Source organism: Amphiura filiformis, chromosome 14 (assembly GCF_039555335.1).
Source record: "Amphiura filiformis chromosome 14, Afil_fr2py, whole genome shotgun sequence".
In the NCBI taxonomy this organism is placed as follows: domain Eukaryota; kingdom Metazoa; phylum Echinodermata; class Ophiuroidea; order Amphilepidida; family Amphiuridae; genus Amphiura; species Amphiura filiformis.
Window position 1 is genome coordinate 36,438,531 of NC_092641.1, and position 21,726 is coordinate 36,460,256.

The following is a 21,726-nucleotide window of genomic DNA, read 5'->3' on the forward strand; positions in this document are numbered from 1 at the left end:
GATTCTTGTTCTTCTTTAAAGATAATTGAAAAAATAAAACACTGTGGTCAAAGTAACCAAAGAAAAGTGTTAGCACACCCCCCGGGGCACACCCTTAGACCCAACGTGATTTATACTTATCAAAAAGTACAGTTTGAAACCCCTTTTCTGTTCAATATTGCCTCATTTTAGGCAGTTACTTGAGTCAAAAAAGGTCTTTTCACAAATCGAGTGGGCCGGTCTTATCTCAACTTAGGGAGGGCATAAACCCTATCGAATTAAAAACAAGAACTGCCATTAAAAAGACAACGCCAATCCGATTAGGTCAAATAGGGTACATTGTTCAATACTATACATGTATAAATTATGCCCGTAACATAGGCCCTAAAAACTATTTGTCATCAGAATTTTCCTCTTGAAAGGACGGAAATGTTGAATAATATCAATAGCTTTTCATTATTTTCTATCCACAAATCAATACAGGATAAGATAATGGCTTTCTCCAAGGCTTTAATTTAGTATGTACACAGTCAATATTGGGTACAGGTCCCGGACCATGAGTACGGGTACGGGTACGTACGGGTCCCAGGCCATGTGTACGGGTACGGATCCCAGGTCATGGGTACGGATCCCCAACCAATGAGTACGCGTAAGGGTACGTGTCCGAACTCAAAATAAGGTGCGAGTACGGGTACGGATCCGGCGCCATGGGTATGGGTACGGAAAATATTGTAAGGAACACTTGAGGTTTTAACTTTTAAAATCTATATTTTGGTCAAAAAGTCTGCTTGAATAGGTAGTTTTTAACATTATTTGGTTTTTTTTGCAATTTGCAAACTATAGCAGTAGGCCTATGATCAACTTTATGGGAAAATTGAAATATACTGAATAGAATAAACTGAATTCCTCCCTCCTATTCTCGCCCGCTCCTCTCCTCTCCTCTCCTTCTCCTCGCCTCTCATATCCTCTCCTATCCCACCCCTCCACCCGATCATCTTCTTCTCTCTTCATCCTCTCTCTCCTACGTCGCAATTTGCAATCTTTATCAGCCTGGCCAATGAATGAAAAATAATATACATTTAGAATAGATTCAAGTCTGTAATCTGCTTAAAGCATTTATCAGATTACATTGATTGATTCCAATTGTTACAGCAATGAATGAATTATTTCGAGTGAGTACTTCATTCCTTTTCCGATATTCTGTCGATATGCTTGAACGAGCCGCTACACTGTTCAATGGCTTTCTTGTACTATATGAAATGTGGCGGGCGATTTAAAATGCATGTGCCCTTAGCAAACTACGATGCGTACGCACACTGCAGGGCAAAGAACAATGGAAACTGCCATAATGCGCGCGCATACTGCCGGGCAATGACATCACAGGCCAAGTGGTCTAGAAACTCGTACGGTGATTTCGTTTCCTTGTAGGTTTTGAAGTCAGAAATTTACATAACTTACGGAAACGAATACGAATATTTACTTGCTCATTTACTCACTTATTAATGACATACGAAAACGAAAACGGATACGGAAAAACTGAAAAGATAAAAAGACCCCAAGCATAGGCACAAGAAGTACATGTGGCGGAAATTGCTCACATTATCGTGTAGTTCTTCATGTGTGTAACTCCTGCAGCATAATTGTACATGAAGGGGAGTGTATTTGGATGGGGAATATTAAAATGGTTTTAAATAAAAGCTATTTATAATGACAATAAACATGATAACTTGAAATTCGCCACAAAATAAAATATCTTGAAATGTTTTCCCAGTTTGCTGTTTTTTTCTGTATTGATCATTCATTGTGTGAATGTAGCATATAGGTATGGGTGGCAGTGTGCAGAGGCTGCAGGATGATACAATGTAGATCTATGTACATGTGTGCAACATACATGTAGGCAACATTTTGTGTATAGCCAGGGCTGGATTTACCTTTTTCAGGGCACTGGACCAGGCTAAAATAAATTGACACTTGCCATCTAGATCCATGTGTTACCCCCCACCCAACCTCATCCACGCAGGGCCGTTCCGACCAATAGGCCAGGTAAGGCGGTCGCCTAGGGCGGCAAACGCGGAGGGGCGCAAAAAAAGGGCGAAAAACTAAAAAACGGGAATGGAGAAAGAAAAGGGAAGAAAAAATGAGGGCGGAAAATAAAAAGGGGGCGAGGTATGCTTTGGTGCAGTGGTGTAGCAACGGGGGCAAGGGGAGCACGTGCCCTGGGCGCCACCCTTAGGGAGGCACCGAATTGGCCAATTCAGCATCGATTCTGCGTCCCTCCAAGCGTTGAATGTTAAATTTTCGCGCGCTTCAAAATCATTTGAAAGATCAATTTAAGACCGATATTCAACTTAATTATGACCAAAATTAATTAGTGGTAGGCCCTAATTGTCCAAATTTTCGCAATTGTTTTAAGAAGGGGCGGGCGCCATTATGTATCTTTAGCCTTGGGCGCCACAAATTATGCATAGGTTTCCTTCTTATTCCAACTGGTTTCATCGATAAAATGTAAATTGAAGAGTTTGGTTTAATACCATCATTCCTTCCCAAGAATATCAGCATTCGCTTGAAATTTTCTTATACAGTGACTTTACAAGAATTTTTTTCTGTAACATACGCCATAACGTAACATAACTGTGGGGATGCAGTAACTGTGGGGATGCAGTAACTGTGGGGATGCAGTAACTGTGGGGATGTAGTAACTGTGGGGATGCAGTAACTGTGGGGATGCAGTAACTGCGACGCAGAAAATAATAGACACCATCGTTTAATATTTACCAAAAGAACGTTATTTTTATTGGCTACCCTGTCATATTCATAGTATGCTTCACATGTTATGTATCTTAAGAAATGATTTTAAACACAATGCGGCACTTGGCTGAATATCACTATTGCATTTCTGTGTGTTTATAGATTTTGTTCAATTTTATCAATTTCAAGTTCTTGGAATCAACAATCCTTTTCTATACTCAAATTTGCAAAGCAACACTCTGTAGATCGAGCTTTTTGTGTAAAGTACACTTATCTATCAATGATATGGTTGGTGTTCACGCTAATATACAGGTGCTTGTTTCCGACAGGTCTCATGTTTTCATTTATATCAATGTGCCCATCTGCTTCACATGGACCAGCTGATGTGGTTGTTGATTTCAATTTCCAAGGATTTGCTATTTATTTTTGGGAAGTGGAAATATATATGTTATTTGTATGCTTATTTGGTCATCAATGGATATGTATGTATCTCCTCTTTTCATTGATACCAAGAACCAGCATGCATCTTGTGACGTAACAATGACGTCATAATCTTTGCGAACCTTAAAATAGCCGATTTGCAATTATGTACATTGAATTTTCGGCCAAACAAATTAGAAACATCCGATTCTCATCTGGTTGTTGGCTTAGAATAGAAGTAACTGGCTATATTCTAACATAAACAGAGTTACATGCCCATACTATCTATTAGAGCACTTGGTAAAATCATCTGGGTGGCAACCACCACTACCTTTCGATTTTGATTGTATACCCAACAGGCTTAAAAGATGTTGAAAACCTAAAGATATACGCTGTAAAAAATACCCTATGTACTGTAATTTCGGAAATTTCCGGTAGCAAGGTTGTCAGTCCGTATTTGTCCTTAAACATGGTCAAATGTTCTGTAGAAATATTTTAAAGGAATCAGGAGATTGATACTGTTACACTATTTACATACAGACAGCAAAAGAATTAAAGTGCCAGTTATGTTCACCACTGTATATCCTAAACAAAGACATATGTGATGCGATCAAGCAAAATCAGTCGGAACTCGCAAATATTGATTTTGAGATATAGCCAAACAAAGGTAATATTTCCTTTTCTTTCCTATTGTTTGGGAAACTCTGTAATTGCTCATATCTTTGGAACTGGTTGTTCAAATTCAATGGAGTTTTCTGCAAAATGCAGCTTTGTAAATGCTTTTTACTATTTTGTAAGAAACTGAAAATTTAATATTTCCGAGTTCCGACTGATTTTGCTTGATCGCATCACATATATGCCAAAGTTAAAACTAGCAACAAATACCTGTACTCTTTAGCTCTGATACACTTCCGGTTTGTTCACCATATTTTAAACGAAACATCTCGGGTGTTAAATTACACTGGGGTATAATGAGAAGAATATGAGCTTTCTTTTGATGAATAAAAATAGGGACGAGGCTGTCGATCGGGTCACGAACCTTTAAATCACGTATTTGACGATCTGAGAAAATCTGTACATAGATTGTCATTGCAACAATAGCATCGACAAAGAAACTGACAGTTTTCGAAACGTCTGCACGTAAGTGGAATTTTATTGGACTAGTCGTATGAATCTACGAGTTCTACCTCCATCGTCGCATCTCTGTTATTTTAAGTACCAGGAATTACCTATGATTATACTCGTAAACTTAAAAATATTTTATTCATCGAATAACTTTTATTTTGTAGCTTAGATGTAAGTAAGAGCATATTAATCATGGGTAATTTCAATAAACAGATGTGTGACGATGGAGGTAGAACTCTATCATGAACAGTCCTGACGAATATCTTCAAGAATTATATTCTTTACTTCTTTTATAATTCATTTGACACCAAACCTGCTTCTGACTAGTGTGCATCACTCCACATGAGCTCCAACAAATCATCATAATTACTCTGTTTTTACCTTGGATTACGTATTGAATTTTATATCAACATCTTCATCTTTATGTCTGGAATTTAATAATTAACTTTATTTTACACATTTGATCATTATTTTTGAGAAAATATATGACATTTGATTTGATATTTGGTATCACAATTCAACTTGGACTACAACTCTACATCACTGGTATTGATTTTCTTCCATGCACATCCTGTCTGTGTAACAATGAACTTAACGAGCATAACAAAGGGAGCTGTCACTCATCTATGGCAATCTTTCCATGGTACCTTCACAGTTAGGACGCTGGACAACCGATTGTTATTGTTCTGCAAGGCTCACTCAGTCATTTAATAAGGCAACACAGACGATCGAATTTGGTATTCAAATGAACAAAATTTTGAGTTACACCTTTTCAGTGTAAAATTTTTTTTCTCGGCCAAATGAAAAGCAATAATTTTCATTTTTTCAGTAAATGTCAGGAAAAACTGTAATGCTTGATACTGTATTTTTTTTTCAAATCTTAGTGTTAAACTTAGTCGTGAAATTCAGTGTAAGATTTTCGATTTTGATAGGCTTCAACTCTGCCCGCGAACCTTTTTTTGGATCAACCTTTTAGCTTTTCAAAGTAATATAGTTCGCTAAAGAAGGATTTTTCCCAACTTTCTAACGCACATCACCGTGAGCGATATATCATAGTTTTGTCAGAATTTCCGTTTTGATTCCATAATTTTTGACTACCAGCTGAAAAATTTTCAAATCCACGCGTGAAATCTTAGGCTAATACTAGCATTGTGGATCGATATCTCTGGGTGCCCGGCCTGGATACAGTGTTGCCAGAACTTCAATATAGCAAAGAAATTACCTAGTGTTTTAATTGTCATGAAGGTGACTGGGTATAGTGCCTTTTGTTTGTGTTTGTTTGAAATTGCTTAAACCCACCGAAAGTCATAATGAAGCAGCCAAAACAATACAAGGTTAAACATGGAAGTTTATAACAACCTATTATAATGACCTAAAGGAAAAATCATTTATGGCAACAATGAGCCTTGCATTGTAAGTCATGGTTAAAATGTGTTGAGTACCCACCCCACCCCCATAGGCCTACATAATATTACATACCGGTACCTTATAATATTTATATAGCACGGCTATAGCTATACATTTAGAAAGTAGGTCCTATAGCGCTAAATTATGACAAATAGGCATACACAAACCCGAACGCAAGTCTGAAGGGTGTAATGAAAATGCCAACCCGCGATTGGGGGGGGGGGTCATTCAAAATTCACCTGGAGATAGGAGGGACAGAAAATTAATATCCCCTCTAATAACACGGGAATTTTTCTAGGTTTGGACAGTGGATTTTCCCATAGACCTCATCCTAGGTAAATAAACAAACAAACAAACAGACAAAATGGTTTTCATAATCATGGAATCCATAGCCCCTATAAATTGAAATTGCAGGCTATCACGGGAGCAAATTTTCAAAATTCACCTCATTTACCAGAATTGGGGATTTGGGCTACCAAATCGCTGGTCAAGCAATCCTGGTTTTCAATGGAAAAGGGACCTGGTTGACAACAATTGAAATATCGATTATTTCTGCTGGTTGCTCTCGATATAAAGTACTGAGTTTGACATTTTCGGAGCATGAAGGGAAAAAGGGGTAAAATAAAAACGGAAATTCTGACAAAACTATAATATAGACCCACACGATGTGCTTTACAGAGGTGGGAAATATCTTTCTTTAGCAAACTATATTAGTTTGAGACGCTAAAAATGAATTCCGTAAAAGGCTCGCGGGCGAACTAAAGGCCTATAAAAATCAAAAAATATCACACTAAAAGACAAAATATGATGCTTGAATTTTAACACCATGATTTTTTTTAAATGTATATCCAAGCACTATGTCCTTAACTGACATTACTGAAGAAAAAAAAAATTGCTTTATATTTGACCGAGAAAATAAATTTCATAGCAAAAAGGTGTATCTCTGAATTGTGCTGATTTTAACATGTATCGATCGACTTTTAGCGCGACTATGCATTTCTAAAGAATTGGTTGTCCAGCGTCCTAACTGTTCAATGGATTTACCAATGTGGACATATTTGATCACTCTATGTGGAAAATTGAACCTAAAACTATGTCAACAACAATAGCTGTCAACCCAGATATATTTGATCAACTTTCCTATGAACTATGTGCTAGATATGGTACAGCAGAAGGCAAGGGCAGGTGTGGCTGTATCTTCAGATGTGTTATGCCTGAAGATACACTACAACATGTAACCATCACTTGCTATGCATCTACCAACACTATCTCAGTCCAAGGATCACTCCATCAAACTAGGATAGATACCATCTTAACTGAAATTGGGAACAAATTAGCAGAAGAGAATGTTGCAGCCTCCCCCTTCTCACCTGGTCCTACCACATCAACGCCATCTCATAACCATGCAATGACTTCCTCGGACAAAAGCGAACTGCCCAAATTTGAACTGATTAACCATGAACTAATGACAGACTCTTCTGTACAGACTAGAGTCACCATCTGTGAAAGTGATGCACAGACTCAAACTGACACGGTTCCAGATGAAGCACCAACACTCAGGAAAATTCAAAGCCTACAAGACAAGGTAAAGGACCTCACCTCGCAACTCAAGGAATTCAAAGACTTGAGACAAAACTTTACCCAGCTATCATCAGCATTTCGTGAACTCAGTGAGCGTAACAGTCTACAAGAAGCTGAAATTCACAGTCTCAAGGATAACCCGCATGTACAGAACTTTTAACGCCCCAAAACAACAAGCCGCGTGTCGTCAGCCTTTATCATATTACTGGGACGTCATTGCACTCTAGACTACAATTTCAGCGGCCGGGAATTTTGAATACCGCATGTTGAGAGACGAATGTTTTTATTCGTTTTTATGGTCACTATGAGTTTGTTTTAAATAAAACCACGTGATTTGTGCTTTATTTTTCTTTCATATAAGGCATAATGTTGTGATTGCCGGAGTCATCCTTTAAGATTAATGTAAGTAAGCTACCAATGGAGCAATCTACAAATTTGGAATTTCCATATTCCATGGGATTTTGCATTACCGTAATTTTATTTCTTGACCAATTTCAACAAATGAGGTCTTAAATCTGAGCTATAAAAGACAGCTATTTACTGCTGGTTCTATTTATGACATGTCTTTGTGTAGAATATACTGTAGAATATTTGCTGTCGGAAATTTCTGTAAATTTTAAGGCACAAATCATTTTGCAGTTTATATAGAAAGGAGTATTTCGTGATCCTAGCATCCTCTTTTTATGACATTTTTCAGTAGATATCCACGAAAAAGTTTATTCCCAAAATTTCAGTTGATTCCGATTTTGCATGATTATGTGTATTACACTGCTTCATAGACAATGTGTTGTAATTTCGTTCTGGTATACCAAAACGAAATTCAAATTTCATGATATCTTTGCTAAATGCTAAACGAATTAATCTGCAAGACATGTTTGTACATAAACAATATGTAGCCAGAGGTTTCCAGTGATATAAAAATCTCAACTTTTTTTGAGAAAAGTGGGGGGGGGGGGATGCTGTGGGTCACGAAATGCCCTTTTAACTATTAGTGGCAGTTAATATTGTTATCAGCAGTTGCCAATAAATCGTTTTTCAGTAGCTTTCAGTGTATTTTTGACACCAACTTTCCTGATATGCTGATAGCACCCGTTTGATATTCGTTATCATGCTTATCTATATTGGCAGTTTGATATTCGTTATCATCATTTATAATGACATTTGTTGTTGATAAATCTATTTACATTATACTTCCCAGTTTCTAATATAAAAACCAACATGACTATGATCTTCATTACAGTCATGTCACACGTATATAAAGTGTATTGCCGTCGCTCTGTACCGGCTCACTTGTTTGGCTCTTCAAATAAATTACCGTGCGACCTGAAAAGAAAACAGGACAAACAATTGTTGTTATATAATTATTATGATTAAATCCACAAGGCTAAAAATTCAAGTTTGCTTCCTGCTCATGTAGGCCGTGCGCATTCGTTTTTGGGAGCAAAGTTACCGCATTTAGTTTTTTTTTATTATGAGAGATCCAGAAAAGATGCAGAAAAGATTCAAACAAAAAATTATGACAAATTTGTCTCAAAGATTTTTCTCATACATAAATTTCCACATAATTTGAGGCCTACTTCAGGCCGCCGACAAGAAACAAACTCATTTTTTAACCTAATTAATGTACGATGTTTTTAAAATGTTTACGATGTTGTTTTTTTAACCTTATTTTTTGCATAAACCTATTTATAATGTTAAGCCTAATTGGTATCAGCCAATTTAGTTATGTTTGAAGGACAACATAGTAATTTAAAATTACTGTAGATCGACCCCCAGAAATAAGCGAAAACTTGCCCCTCAAATAAAGTTCCAACCCCCTCCATACAGGACAATTTGCCTTTGTATGTCCTTCAAGTTGAGTTCAAATTGTCGCCCCTCCCGATTGACAATTTAAACCCTCCATGAAATTGATTAAAGACCACACTCTTGTCAGATTTATACATTCAAAAAAAGAATGGCATTAATAAATTTCAGGGGAGGGTTGTTGTTAATTCAATAGATACCTGTCCATGTTTTCTGTGACGTCATAACAAATGCTTTGCATTGTGGGTCGTGACTGCATAGGTATCGTGCCTCGCTTTCGTCTACCACTGAGAATGCACAACTGTTTGCGCCTGCGTAGATGGTCCCATGACACCAATAGTCATGCACTGCTGGATAATCCTGGTTCGGGAATTTGTCAAATTTGACCATATCTGAAATTGAATGGTTACCATAGTTATGACGTGTACGTTATTCATTATCATCCCTGTAATTTTAATCAAAATTCTCGTTTGTGAGGTTTTTATGTTAAGTTTTTTTCAACATTAATTTATTGTTGGTGTTTAATTGATTGAATACAGAAATAATACAAACCAACGTTAAATTACAAGTAACACAAATAACAAAGAAAATCATGCAGACACATTCGGACACATAAAGCTGAAAGGTTAAATATCCATTGTTAATATCTAATAGTACCTGCAACTATATATACCGAACAGTGGAGAAAATCAATCAATCAAATATAATGCTAAATTACAAACTGCGGCATTACCCCAGATGAGTTTTACCTTTAATATGTCTAGCGCCCCCAATATTTCCATATATGCTGCTATTCCGATAAACATCTAAGATTTGGTCAAGTGTTTGTAATATTCTTCTGGAACTCCAAGTTGATTGACCTTGAAAGAGAAAATAATGAGGAGGAAAAAGCACACGTCAATATCGTCAATTCATAACCTCATTAATAAACGCGATGCGTGCGATCCAATCATATTTTATTATTTGTGAAAACGCGAACGCAAATCGAGGTCATTAATATCTCACAATTGACCGCAAAATGCGTAATTGTTCCAATGTCGCACACAATTGACTTCTGCGTGCGCCGTATTGTGCGTCCAACGAACTGCGCGCGCGCTGGCTGCCGTATTTGGATTGCGCGCTACCATATTTGCACAGATTCTGATACGCACTTTTGTTATTGGTCGTTTTGTTTTAGCCTGATCGATTTTGGGAAAGGGAAGATGTAAAAATTGTTTATTTTTACAAACTTTTGAGGAAAATTTTGTGTTATTTTGTAAAGTTAAAAGATCAAAGTGACGGTTATGAATGAGGTTAATAACTTTGCATCGGTTATATGTCGGGCATTGTGAAAAATCTAAACATTTTGCTTTGGACCTCGGAATATCCCTCGGGGCTGCGCCCCTCGGGATGTTCCTCGGTTCCAAAGGCAAAATGTTTAGATTTTTCACAATGCCCTCCAAATAACCGATGCGCAGTTATTAACCTCTAATTACATAACTCTAATTTCATTTAATATTAATTAGGCTACATCATTATATATGATGTGATCAAGCAAAATCAGTCGGAACTCGGCAATCTTAGTTTTGAGATGTGTGCCAAATAATATGTGTTGGAGTGGAAAAAAAATCAAAATTGACTTTTTGCAAAAATGGAAGGAAAAACGTTTTTCTTTCACATGAAAATATTTTTTAATGAATTGTTCTCTACTCGTTACTGATTTTAGGTAAGTGGCGATTGATTTAATGAAACAGTGTGGTATTCCTTACTCATGTTTACTGATGCAAATGGCGCAGACAATGGCAGCTTTGGCACATTTGGATTGAGACCTTCTTGTTTTTCGAAGACAGTTACTCAACCATGGAATAAGTTATGGTATAAATGTGATGTCAATTTTAACAAGAAGAACAATGTTTGTATTAATATGAAACAATATGGAAATAGATTTCAAATATTTCTGATATATAGCCGTATTGGAAAGAAACTTTTTGAGGAGTTTATAATTGTTAAGAATGTTGCAGTTTACGAGCGATGTAGGACATCAGTGTAAGAGATTAATGTTTACCTAACCCTGACGGCTTTTTGGTGACGGGAAGGGAAAGAAGGAAGGAATAAAGAGTTGTTTGCTCTAGGTGGGATTTGAACCCGAGACCCCTCACATGCCAAGCACACGTTCGGCGACACCTTGCCACGGGTCTTGGGCTTCGCTGGCTAGCGAAACCGTGCCTATCACTTAGGGCGATTGCGTCATCACACCACGTGGGATGCACGCACAAACAGCGCATATATCAAGTAGTATTTTGTAGTACACGGTACGGTTAGGGTTAATCTGTGAAGTTTCTGAAACCGACGCTGACAATATATCATTGCGCGTCCTATATGTTGCTTTGATCTTGGTTGTTTTGGTACACACGATTCCAGCAAGTCAAGTCTAAACCAGGAGACTAAAACACAAGACGTATCTAGCTCGGAATGCACTTCAAATGACACGTCTTATATTTTCCTGTGTCTTGCATAGAGACTTTGTGTCTTATTGGAGAAGGAAACCAGCTTCACATGACATAAACGGATTGTGTAAGCAGGGAAGACGCATGATTGTAACATTGCAAGACAATTTTGCTAATACACAAGAATTGATGTATAATGTAATTACAACTATAATAATACGCACATCTATAAATTGCTAGCCGCCCATTCCTTAAAAAAACTGTGTATTGCTTATTGTGAATAAGAAATAAACTGATATACCTGTGATTTTGATTTCATCATTTGATCCAAACATAAGGAATTAATTCCTACCTCGGAATTTTCAGATGGTACTCATCCACGTTGGAACCACCTGCTGTTCCTGTCGAGTATGTGGCCTTTATCCAAGTCCACGAAATGTCCTGGAGACTCGATGTGAATCATGGTTTGAGACCTCTGATGCTGTACTACTGGGCCTCCTATGTTCATAAAACCGTGTTTTCAAAGAGCTTTAGCGAAATGTGAATATCCCAAATGGGCACTCGATAAAACTACTCAACCAAAAACTCACAAAACGAGCGATGTGAGCGAAAAACGCCCAAATAAAGGCCACGTAGTTCTACTACCCTACATCAAAGGTACCTATGAAGTTCTTAGAGGGACTTTTAGCAATTACGGTGTTAGCGTGTTCTTTAAACCAACCCGCACAAATCCTTGTGTCACCCAAGTACAAGACACATTTAACGAAGGACATTACATGTCCGATATATTACATCCCGCGCCAGGGCAAAACTGTAACTGGACAGTGTAAAGAAGTTTATATTGGTGAAACTGAAAGCTCTTTGAAAACACGGCTTTATGAACACAGGAGGCCCGGTAGTACAGCATCGGAGGTCTCAAACCACATTCACATCGAGTCTCCTGGACATTTCGTGGACTTGGATAAAGTCCACATACTCGACACGGAAAACAGTTGGTTCCAACGTGGATTCAAAGAAGCAGTTCACATCAAAGCCAACCAACCAGCTCTCAACAAAGACGGGCCGGTTCAAACTTAAAAAGATCACGACCTGATATACTCACTAGCCGATATGAAAGATGGAGTACCATCTGAAAATTCCGAGGTAGGAATTAATTCCTTCTGTTTGGATCAAAACTTTAAACCAAAATCATGATTTATACCACCACAGATGAACTTTCATGAACCCCTGATCATATACCTGTATTATTAGTTAATTCGGATATCATCTTTTGTACAGGCACAGGTGCTTCAAATGGTAGCAAAGAGTAGAATAGTTTGTGGGCATGGAAGACGTTGAGTCGGTCACTGTAATGTTGACATTGTCCAATCATGCAAGGTACAGGGATCATATTTCCGATGACGCAATCTTCATCTCTGATGCATGTTGGCTGGGTGTCTTCAACATCATCAAGATCGGCTAGTTTTATCTGTATTGTAGAACAATTAAAATTCATAAAAAGCAATGCAATTAGAAAGTAGCTCTATCATCATTGATTATGATCGGTGACCATTATAAGCTATTATATTGTTAAAAATTGCAGTTGATTTTTTCACGCATCTTTCACGCCGTATTTTGCACCCCAATACATGCCCAGCAAACACAAAACGTTTTCGACATCATTCGCAAAAGGTTATAAAAGGTTGTCAGAAAACGTTGAAATGTCGGGTTATATAAAGGGTATATTAAGAGTATAAAACGTTTTCATAACCTTAAAAAACATTTTTTGATAATCTACTGCTCAGCAAACAAAAATGTTTTTTAACGTTTAAATGTCGGGCTATATAAAAGGTATAAAAACGTTTTAATAACATTCCAAAAACATTCTTGAAAACTTGATACAAAACATTCTAAACAAAATGTTATTTTGGGGTTGAAAAAATATTTTGCGAAAAATGTTTGCCCCAAATATTTTCAATAACGTTTTAAAAACGTTTTCATGACCTTTATATAACCCGACATTTAAATGTTATCAAAAGGTTTTGAAAAAACATTTTAAGAACATTTCTGTGTTTGCTGGGTTCAAATATTTTAACATAATGTTATTTAAGTATTGACACAATATTTGGCAAAATGTTAGCAAAAAGTTTACAATAACATTTTTTGAAAACATTTAAAAATATTGTTGTAGTGTGTTTTCATACAAAACGTTTTAAAACGTTATCGTGACCTTTATATAACCCGACATTTTAATGTTATTAAAACGTTTTTACCTAAACCAAAAGCCAAAATATAACTTATTTAAAACGTTTTTAAAACGTTTTTGTGTTTGCTGGGTGTACATTACCTTAAGTTATACTTATAAAATGTAAGCACTTCGATATAAATCCATTAAGTATATTTTTCTTCGCATTTTGCTCTTTAGTTCAATTTCGTTTTGGGTTTTGATGCTCTATTTATGAAAAGCTTATTTCCAAACCGTGTTAAGTCCACAACCACATGATTCTCAATTACTTGTGCGATACAATCACAATTACTTTGACAAGTTTGACATTAGCAACAATGAGCTGTACCATCAACAAGCCATTATTTACCATAACAATACTGCATAACAATATGCAGACTATTGTTCTCATTTGGGAACCAAAGGCCACACACAGTATTGTTACTGTACTGTGCATCCAGCCACTGTTTGCTTTGTGACGGTGCATCCAACTGAAATTATTAATTATTAATTAAGTACCTATAGCATCACAACCCATTGCAATATCGCACAGGTAAATCAGAAACATGTGTTCGCGGACTTGATTGATTGATTGATTGATTGATTGATTTGCCCTGACGTCAGACGCGAAGTAGTCTTTTTAATTCGGTCTTCAGTTATAGTTAACTAGTTTCTTATAAGTGACGTGATGCCGTGTGCATGCAGGGCCAGCCAGTGGCTAGACTGCTACCCTCAGTTGTCAACCGTGTAGACGACTGAAGGATTCTAGTCTAGCCAGTGGCGTAGCTAGGGGTTTTGGCGCCCAGGGCTAAGGACACATAATGGCGCCCCCCAATTCTTGAAATAATTGCACGCGGAGCGGTCGAAAATTTGCCCAAATAGGGCCTACCCTTTAATTAATTTTGGTTATAATGAAGTTGAATATCGGTCTTAAATTAATCTTTCAAATGATTTTCTGCTGAAATGCGCGTGAAGTGCGCGAAATTATCGACTTTCATCGATGGGAGGGGGCGCAGACGATCTGACGATGCTAAATTGGTCAATGCGGCGCCCCTAAGGGTGGCGCCCAGGGAACGTGCCCCCCCCTCCCCGTCACTGTCTGCCCGCACTGTTGCGCACAAGATGAGATCACATTTGATCCGCATCCCAGGAGCGTGCATTGATGCGGATTGCATTGCCCGTATAGAGTCGCTCATTTATACACCCTTTTACTTTAATATTCCCGTTCCTTACTTACCTCATTATTAAACAGTACAAATTGAGTAAGTTTGAAGTCATGAATAGTTAAGGCACCTATGGGTGAATTGTGCAGATAGTATAGCAGCCTCGTTACTCCCAAGGCAATCTGAAATATTCAAAACAAAATCAGTTAAATACACAGTCATGAACAAGTAAGGAGTTGAAACAATTTCCTTGAAACGCTCGATCAAGGGCATGCAACAGTGATTAATATTCCATGGAAATTGATTAAGTTAATTTGTGATGACTTTTATCAACATTTTTATTGATTTGTTAGAATGCGAGGAATAATGTTAACCCCCATTATTAATTTCACACAAGTGCAAAATGTATTGACCGTCGTCATGTTCGCTTGTCATTTAAAGAAAGCAACAGTAAGGATGATAATACTCAATGAAGAACGAATCTTCTTATCTCATTCATGCAGGCAGATAGAATCGCTTCCATGCAATATAATATATTACTATTTCTCGGTTAGTCTGCTTGACAGGGAGTCATACTGAAAAAACTGTTCAGTCAGATAATTTACATAATATAATTATTTAGTATTTTATTGTCACAACTAAATAGAATGAAATGGTGTATCTTAATGTTTCTAGCCGCTGCGCTGTCGTCAATCTATCATCGCAATTACACGGACGACACCATTATTTTTGTCGTAAGACAACTCGGCGAAAACACTTCTATTCAAATGAAAATATTAATCATAAAGTATTTTAATCAAATTAAATATATTTTGCAAGGAATGCGCCTCCAATTGGTTCCAATAGCACGTACGCAGTTCGTGTCACCACGCACACGCTGAATCGTGTTACATCGTCTCATATATTACGCCTAAGAAGCAATAATATTGCAGGAACTTTCTAATGTGTTTTTAAAAGAATGTGTGTTGGAACAGTTATACCACATCATTTTTGAATTTTGAAAATTGACCCCTCCGTTCTGGAATTATAACAATATAAAATCACGCCAAATTTGTAATCCAGTCCACAAGTCCTAAATAACATGAATAATGTGCATCGAACCATTTGTGCCCAGTGGTTGTAGTCTGGTGCCCAAGCCAAAAACCCAAAAGTAGCGTGCGCATAATGTTATTTCGTTGTTTCTATATCGCCAAGACCTACTGATTCAGGAACTGACAGATGCCACTTCTGCACCCTTGGTCATTTCGAGATATCCAAGATGGTAGTCAAAATGGCTACCATCACATATAAATACCTATATATCAGCTACCTAAGCAGGTATGTTGATGATTTTAGTGTCTTTGAATGGGTTTTATGGGTCAACGAATTCATATTAGTCCCTAATTAAACCACATTCAAATTCTAATTAAACCACAAAATGGCCGCCACCATTAGTGTCTTTAAATAGGTCAAAAAATAGGCAAAAAATGGTGTCTGGCCTCATCTAAACCACTGAAGTCTTCATTCAAATTGAAATCCCATGGTTGTTTGATAGCATGTAGAACTGTATTCATTTTTAAGCAAAGTTGAACACTGATGGCGCTATTTATCTTAAATCTTGTTTGCATCTTAACAAGGGGTAGACACATATAAATGCCATTAAAACGTCGGAAAAATGAGTAAGAAATAACAAGGAAATTTTCTTTAAAAATTATCATGAAATGAAAGGAACTCATTATTGGACTAAATTTAATTTAAAATAAATGTAAATAGCCCCCTCAATTTGCACACAAATATACAGTTTATAGAATAAAATAAAAAAGGCAGAACACGATGAAAATTTTGATCTATGTTGAAAATAGCTACAAAATATAATGTGTATAGTATGATAGCTGTTGGTAGCGGCCAGGTCTAAAATTGAAAATTAAACAATGTTTAGTTAGAAAAACTAATAAATGATCACATCAAACAACCGTGATCCAATATGGCCGCCACCACATATAAATAGATTATATATCAGCTATTTTAGCAAATAGTGCCTTTAAATAGGTTTTAGGGGTCAACAAATTCATATTTGGCACATATGTGTGCTTATCTAAAGCATTGAAGTCTATATACATTGCAATCCAAGATGGCCGCCATCTTACTTGAATTACTACATCTGAGTGCTGAGTGTGCTTTTAAGCACACCCAGTTCTTAAAAGAACACAGCACGGTTCTTAAAAGAACTATAATAATAATTTAAACAGCTGATTATGTTGAAGGGGATGATGTGGTCACTTAATTCATCAGGTTCTTCATCATCTTTTCTTGATCACTTTGCTCAGCTACAGTTTATGTCCATCTTTTTTGACGGTGCAAGCAAGTTGGGGAGTTGGATCTGTCGGACAACCACGACATATCATCCTGAGTATGTATGAAGATGGTGGTTGCCCAATATCTGGTAATTTTACAGGTGTGGGCTTTTTCTTTTTCATCTTTCAGCTACCCCAACTGACATGGATCCAGGTAGGGGGGACGCTCGCTTCATCGCTTGCAAATGAGCTAGTTGTTGGTGGCATCGTATTCAACAAGGTGTGGTTGTTGGTCACTTTCTGTTTGCAACTTTTGACAACCAAGTGCTGTACCGAACCTCTGACATCGTCCCAGTTGACTGCTTCCATACCATGCTGGATCAAAGGTGGCAGCATCTGCAATTATGTCACCCACGGCTTGTTTTATATCACCTAACTTGTCTAACTTATGGGTACTTTAGAAGGACTTTGATAAAGATTGCCTTAACAATTCCTCAAAGATATGCTACAGTGTCACAACCATGAGCAGCCACGAGTTGTGGTACAATGTCTACATGATTCTTTGTGGTTGCTACAATATTTATTATTGCACGCTTGGAACTACCTTCCAAGCTATAGAAAAGTTACAGGTAAGATTGCTGTCAATGTGTGAGCAAAAGAAACACATCCGTGCTATCAAATATGACTGTGATATTCTTAATCCCTTGATTGGCAATGAAGACAACTTGCTGGGATATAATAACATCAGCTTCGCATGGTTTATTTTCATATCAGTCAGCTGGATCACAACACCCATTTTTGACTTTTGCACAAGAAGTCGGTGTGCTACAGAGTTTGTGTGCTCCTTGATGCAAAAAACAGTGTGTGGAGGCTACTTTTGGGAATTTTTTAAATTATTTTTGGGGGGAGGGGGAGGGAGGAAGGTTTTGGCACTGGACTATATATTTACGAGAAAGAAATTTGGCAAATCAAAGTACACAAGCTGAGATGTTGATGCATATAATATTTTATTGCAGTAGCAAGCATTTTATGACCATTCAGCAAAAGTGCTGGAAAGCAAGCCAGTAGACAACACCATCTTGGCCTTAATAGCTCCCTGCCACAAAAGCAAGTCACACTTAATGTCACTAATAACAATGTAAACATCATTGACATCATTAAATTTGTCAACAACTCTGGGATCGTGTGAAAGATCTTGAGCTTACAAACACTGTAGCACATCAATGTTTTGTGACAGGATTTGTCACACAAGAAGACAATTTGGGTGTTGTGATCCAGCGGACCATGCGAAGCTGATGTTATTATGTCTCAGCACGTTGTCTTCATTGCTTACAAAGGGATTGAGAATATCAAAGTCATATGTGATGACACTTGTTGTCCACATATTGCTACATTGACACATGTAACCTTCCTATCATGGAAGGTACTAGTTCCAAGCGTGCACAAATAAGTATTGCAGCAACCACAAAGAAGCATGCAGATATTGTTCCACAACTTTTGGCTACTCATATCCTCTCTGGTTGTGACATTGTATTATGGAGCAAGTCGTGGATAACAAGTCATAATTGCAGCGGCTACCACCTTTGATGCAGCATGCCATGCAAGCAGTCAACTGGGACGATATCAGAGATTTGGCATAGCACTTGGTTGTCAAAAGTTACAAAACAGAAAGTTACAACCACACCAAAGTTGAAACCTTGCCACCAACAACTGACGCATTTGCTGAAAATGTGAAACGAGCTTATTTACAAGTTAGCATCTACAGCCTGATCTGGATGGATGTCAGTTGGGGTTTGCTGAAAGGTGTACCAAACAAATGACATTACCAGATAATGTGCAACTAGCACATTCAGAAATACACAGGATGATATGTTGTGGTTGTGCAACAAATCCGCAATGTGCTTCCGACAGATGTAGATGTTCAATAACAGTTCACCCAAGATGACGGACCATCTTCGATTCCAGTGTGAATAAAGACTTCAATGTTTTAAATAAGGACAAATAATGTTCCAAATATGAAATCGCTGAGCCTAACACCTATTTAAAGATATTAACATCAGCACCATACCGCTTAGATAGCTGATATATAGCTATTTATGTGTGATGGTGGCGACCATTTTGGCAGCCATATTGAATTTCAATGTGAATGAAGAATTCAGTGGTTTATATAAAGACAAAAATAAATTCGTTGGCCCCTAAATCCCATTTAAAGTCACTAACATAATTTTCATACCTGCTATGACCATTTCGGCAGCCATATTGGATTTCAATGTGAAAGAAGATTTATGTGGTTTATATAAAGACGGATATGAATTCACTGACTCTTAAAACCCATTCAAAGATGCTAAAATCATCACCTTCCCTGCTTATATAGCTGAAATATGGCTATTTATATATGATGGCAGCCATTTTGGCGGCCATCTTGGATATCTAGAAATGCCCAAGCGTGCTGAGGTGGTACCCGTCAGGTTCTGAATCAGCAGGTCTTGACGATATAGAAACAACAACAACAACAACAACAACAACAAACATATTTTGGGTTTCGGCACCAGACTATTGATACTTCAGTATACAACTCAATGCTCATTGACTGCTGGACATGATTTCAAATGAACTGTCGTCGTAAAAGTCTTATTATTTAAAGGAGTATTTCGTGATCCTAGCATCCTCTTTTAATGGCATATTTCAGTAGATATCCAAGAAAAAAGCTTATTCCCAAAATTTCAACTGATTCCGATTTTGCGTTTGTGAGTTATGCATGATTATGTGTATTACACTGCTCCATAGGCAATGTGTTGTAATTTCGTTCTGGTATACCAGAACGAAATTCAATTTCACGATATCTTTGCTAAACGAATTAATCTGCAAGAAATATTTTGTACATAAACATGCGTCGCGTTTTTAACACACAGTGCGTGTGACGCAAAGCATCCACCCCGATGCTACAGATTTACTTCGTACTTCTGAGTTGATGGACTATAGGCAACATAGGCGAAGAAAGTGTGTGTGTGTGTGGGGGGGGGGGGGGCAGGGACACGTCACTCCCCTAAAATTGTCCATATAGGACGTCCCCTCTAAAAATCCTAAAAGAATACAAAATAGAGCAATTATTGCTCGTGCGTCTTTCCTTTTGGCCCGAAAAGCATTATGTTTTGCAACGGTGATCATCCCAAAACAACCCAGGTAATTTGCATGCCATTTATTTCTTGTGTTAAACATTTTGTGTTAAAACATTTTTACGTGGTTTAGTGTTTATAAATTAACACCCCTATACCTTCACTGTACAAACCTAGCCATTAAAGTGTTCGAGTGTTTATTAAGTGTTAATACTCTGCTGTTTTTGCAGTGTGGCATTTATTTCTGCGACTGTTTTGAAAGATTACAATGACGCCAGCAAGCAGTCCAAGCAACACTTTTGCCGTTTCAAGAAATTACAAACATGCCGATTTTCATGAAAGATACATAGAACTGTTGACTCATCGAAAAACGTTCCAATTGGCATTATTATAATGTGAAATAAATGCAGCGATTTCGCCGAATAGGAAGATGATCACAATATTAATAATATGCAACACGCTCGTTACACATTTCCTCCACTTGGATGATAATCATCCTTGAAACAATTATATCTGACATAGCGACACTGATATTTAACTCGGGTTCACCTGTGTGACCTACATCGTATGAATACTGGTTGTTCGAACGTTCGTTAATTGGTTAATAATTAATAACGACATGATTTACACCTGGTGTAACCAGGTTACACTTATTAAATATAAATGAATGCACACTTGGAGACACTTGGCGAATCCGTGATATCCCAGATAGATCTTAACACCGCACCGGGATGGCGAATAATGGCGAAACCTATGAGGTATTTTAAGAAGATTTCTACATTCGTAATACTGCATCAAACGAAAGCTGCTTAAACCTACGGCAATTGGACTGATTAAAAGTGCTGTAACTTTTTTAAATTAAATTTTTAATTCAAGACAGATATATTATACACACCATCATTGGCCATCCGAATATTGTGATCTTTTTGGGACATCCTGTTTTATGGCATATATACTCTGACGGTGCCCACTGGTCTCAAATGGTGGTACCCATCCGGGTGACCTGAGGTCAGATGGAGGGCAAAGGTTAACAGTCTAACGTGTTTGTTTACGATGAACTTTGTGATTTGAAAAACAGGAATAAAACAGGTTATTGGAACAAGAAAGATGATGTATTACATGTATTATGGACTATGGTTGATAATAATTCCTTGTGAGTCGTCGTATAAAGAACCAACATATTCCTCGCCATATCTGCATAGTTCTTGTATTTCTTGAGGAATTCCCAAAGTTTTAGAGATGTTGAAAACGCTAGGTTTTATCCTGATTGCAAATGAACTCTTTAAACTAACCATTATAGCAGACACAATTATCTCCTTGATTTCAATGGTCTTTTTTTATTATGCTGATTCTAATTCTTTAGTACATCAAATTTCCGATTCTGGGGGAAGGGGCCAAATTGTCCCGGAATAGCAAATTGTGAAATGGAATGAATAAATAAAAAAAAACCAACAAGGAACTATAAATGATAAAACAGCATCT

General features: G+C 37.3%; 1 protein-coding gene across 1 annotated transcript in view; it reads right to left on the reverse strand.

The window, feature by feature from the left end:
• Window positions 1-6,540: 6,540 nt before the first annotated feature.
• LOC140170039 (extracellular tyrosine-protein kinase PKDCC-like) overlaps window positions 6,541-21,726 on the reverse strand; it is an 80,038-nt gene continuing 64,852 nt past the window's right edge. Inside the window, exons 3-7 of the mRNA XM_072193354.1 lie at window positions 14,930-15,037; window positions 12,729-12,957; window positions 9,813-9,923; window positions 9,264-9,455; window positions 6,541-8,583 (exon numbers count right to left, since the gene is read on the reverse strand). Coding sequence (XP_072049455.1) covers window positions 8,501-8,583; window positions 9,264-9,455; window positions 9,813-9,923; window positions 12,729-12,957; window positions 14,930-15,037 — 723 coding nt within the window. The 3' untranslated portion in view covers window positions 6,541-8,500. The remainder of the gene's footprint in view (window positions 8,584-9,263; window positions 9,456-9,812; window positions 9,924-12,728; window positions 12,958-14,929; window positions 15,038-21,726) is intronic.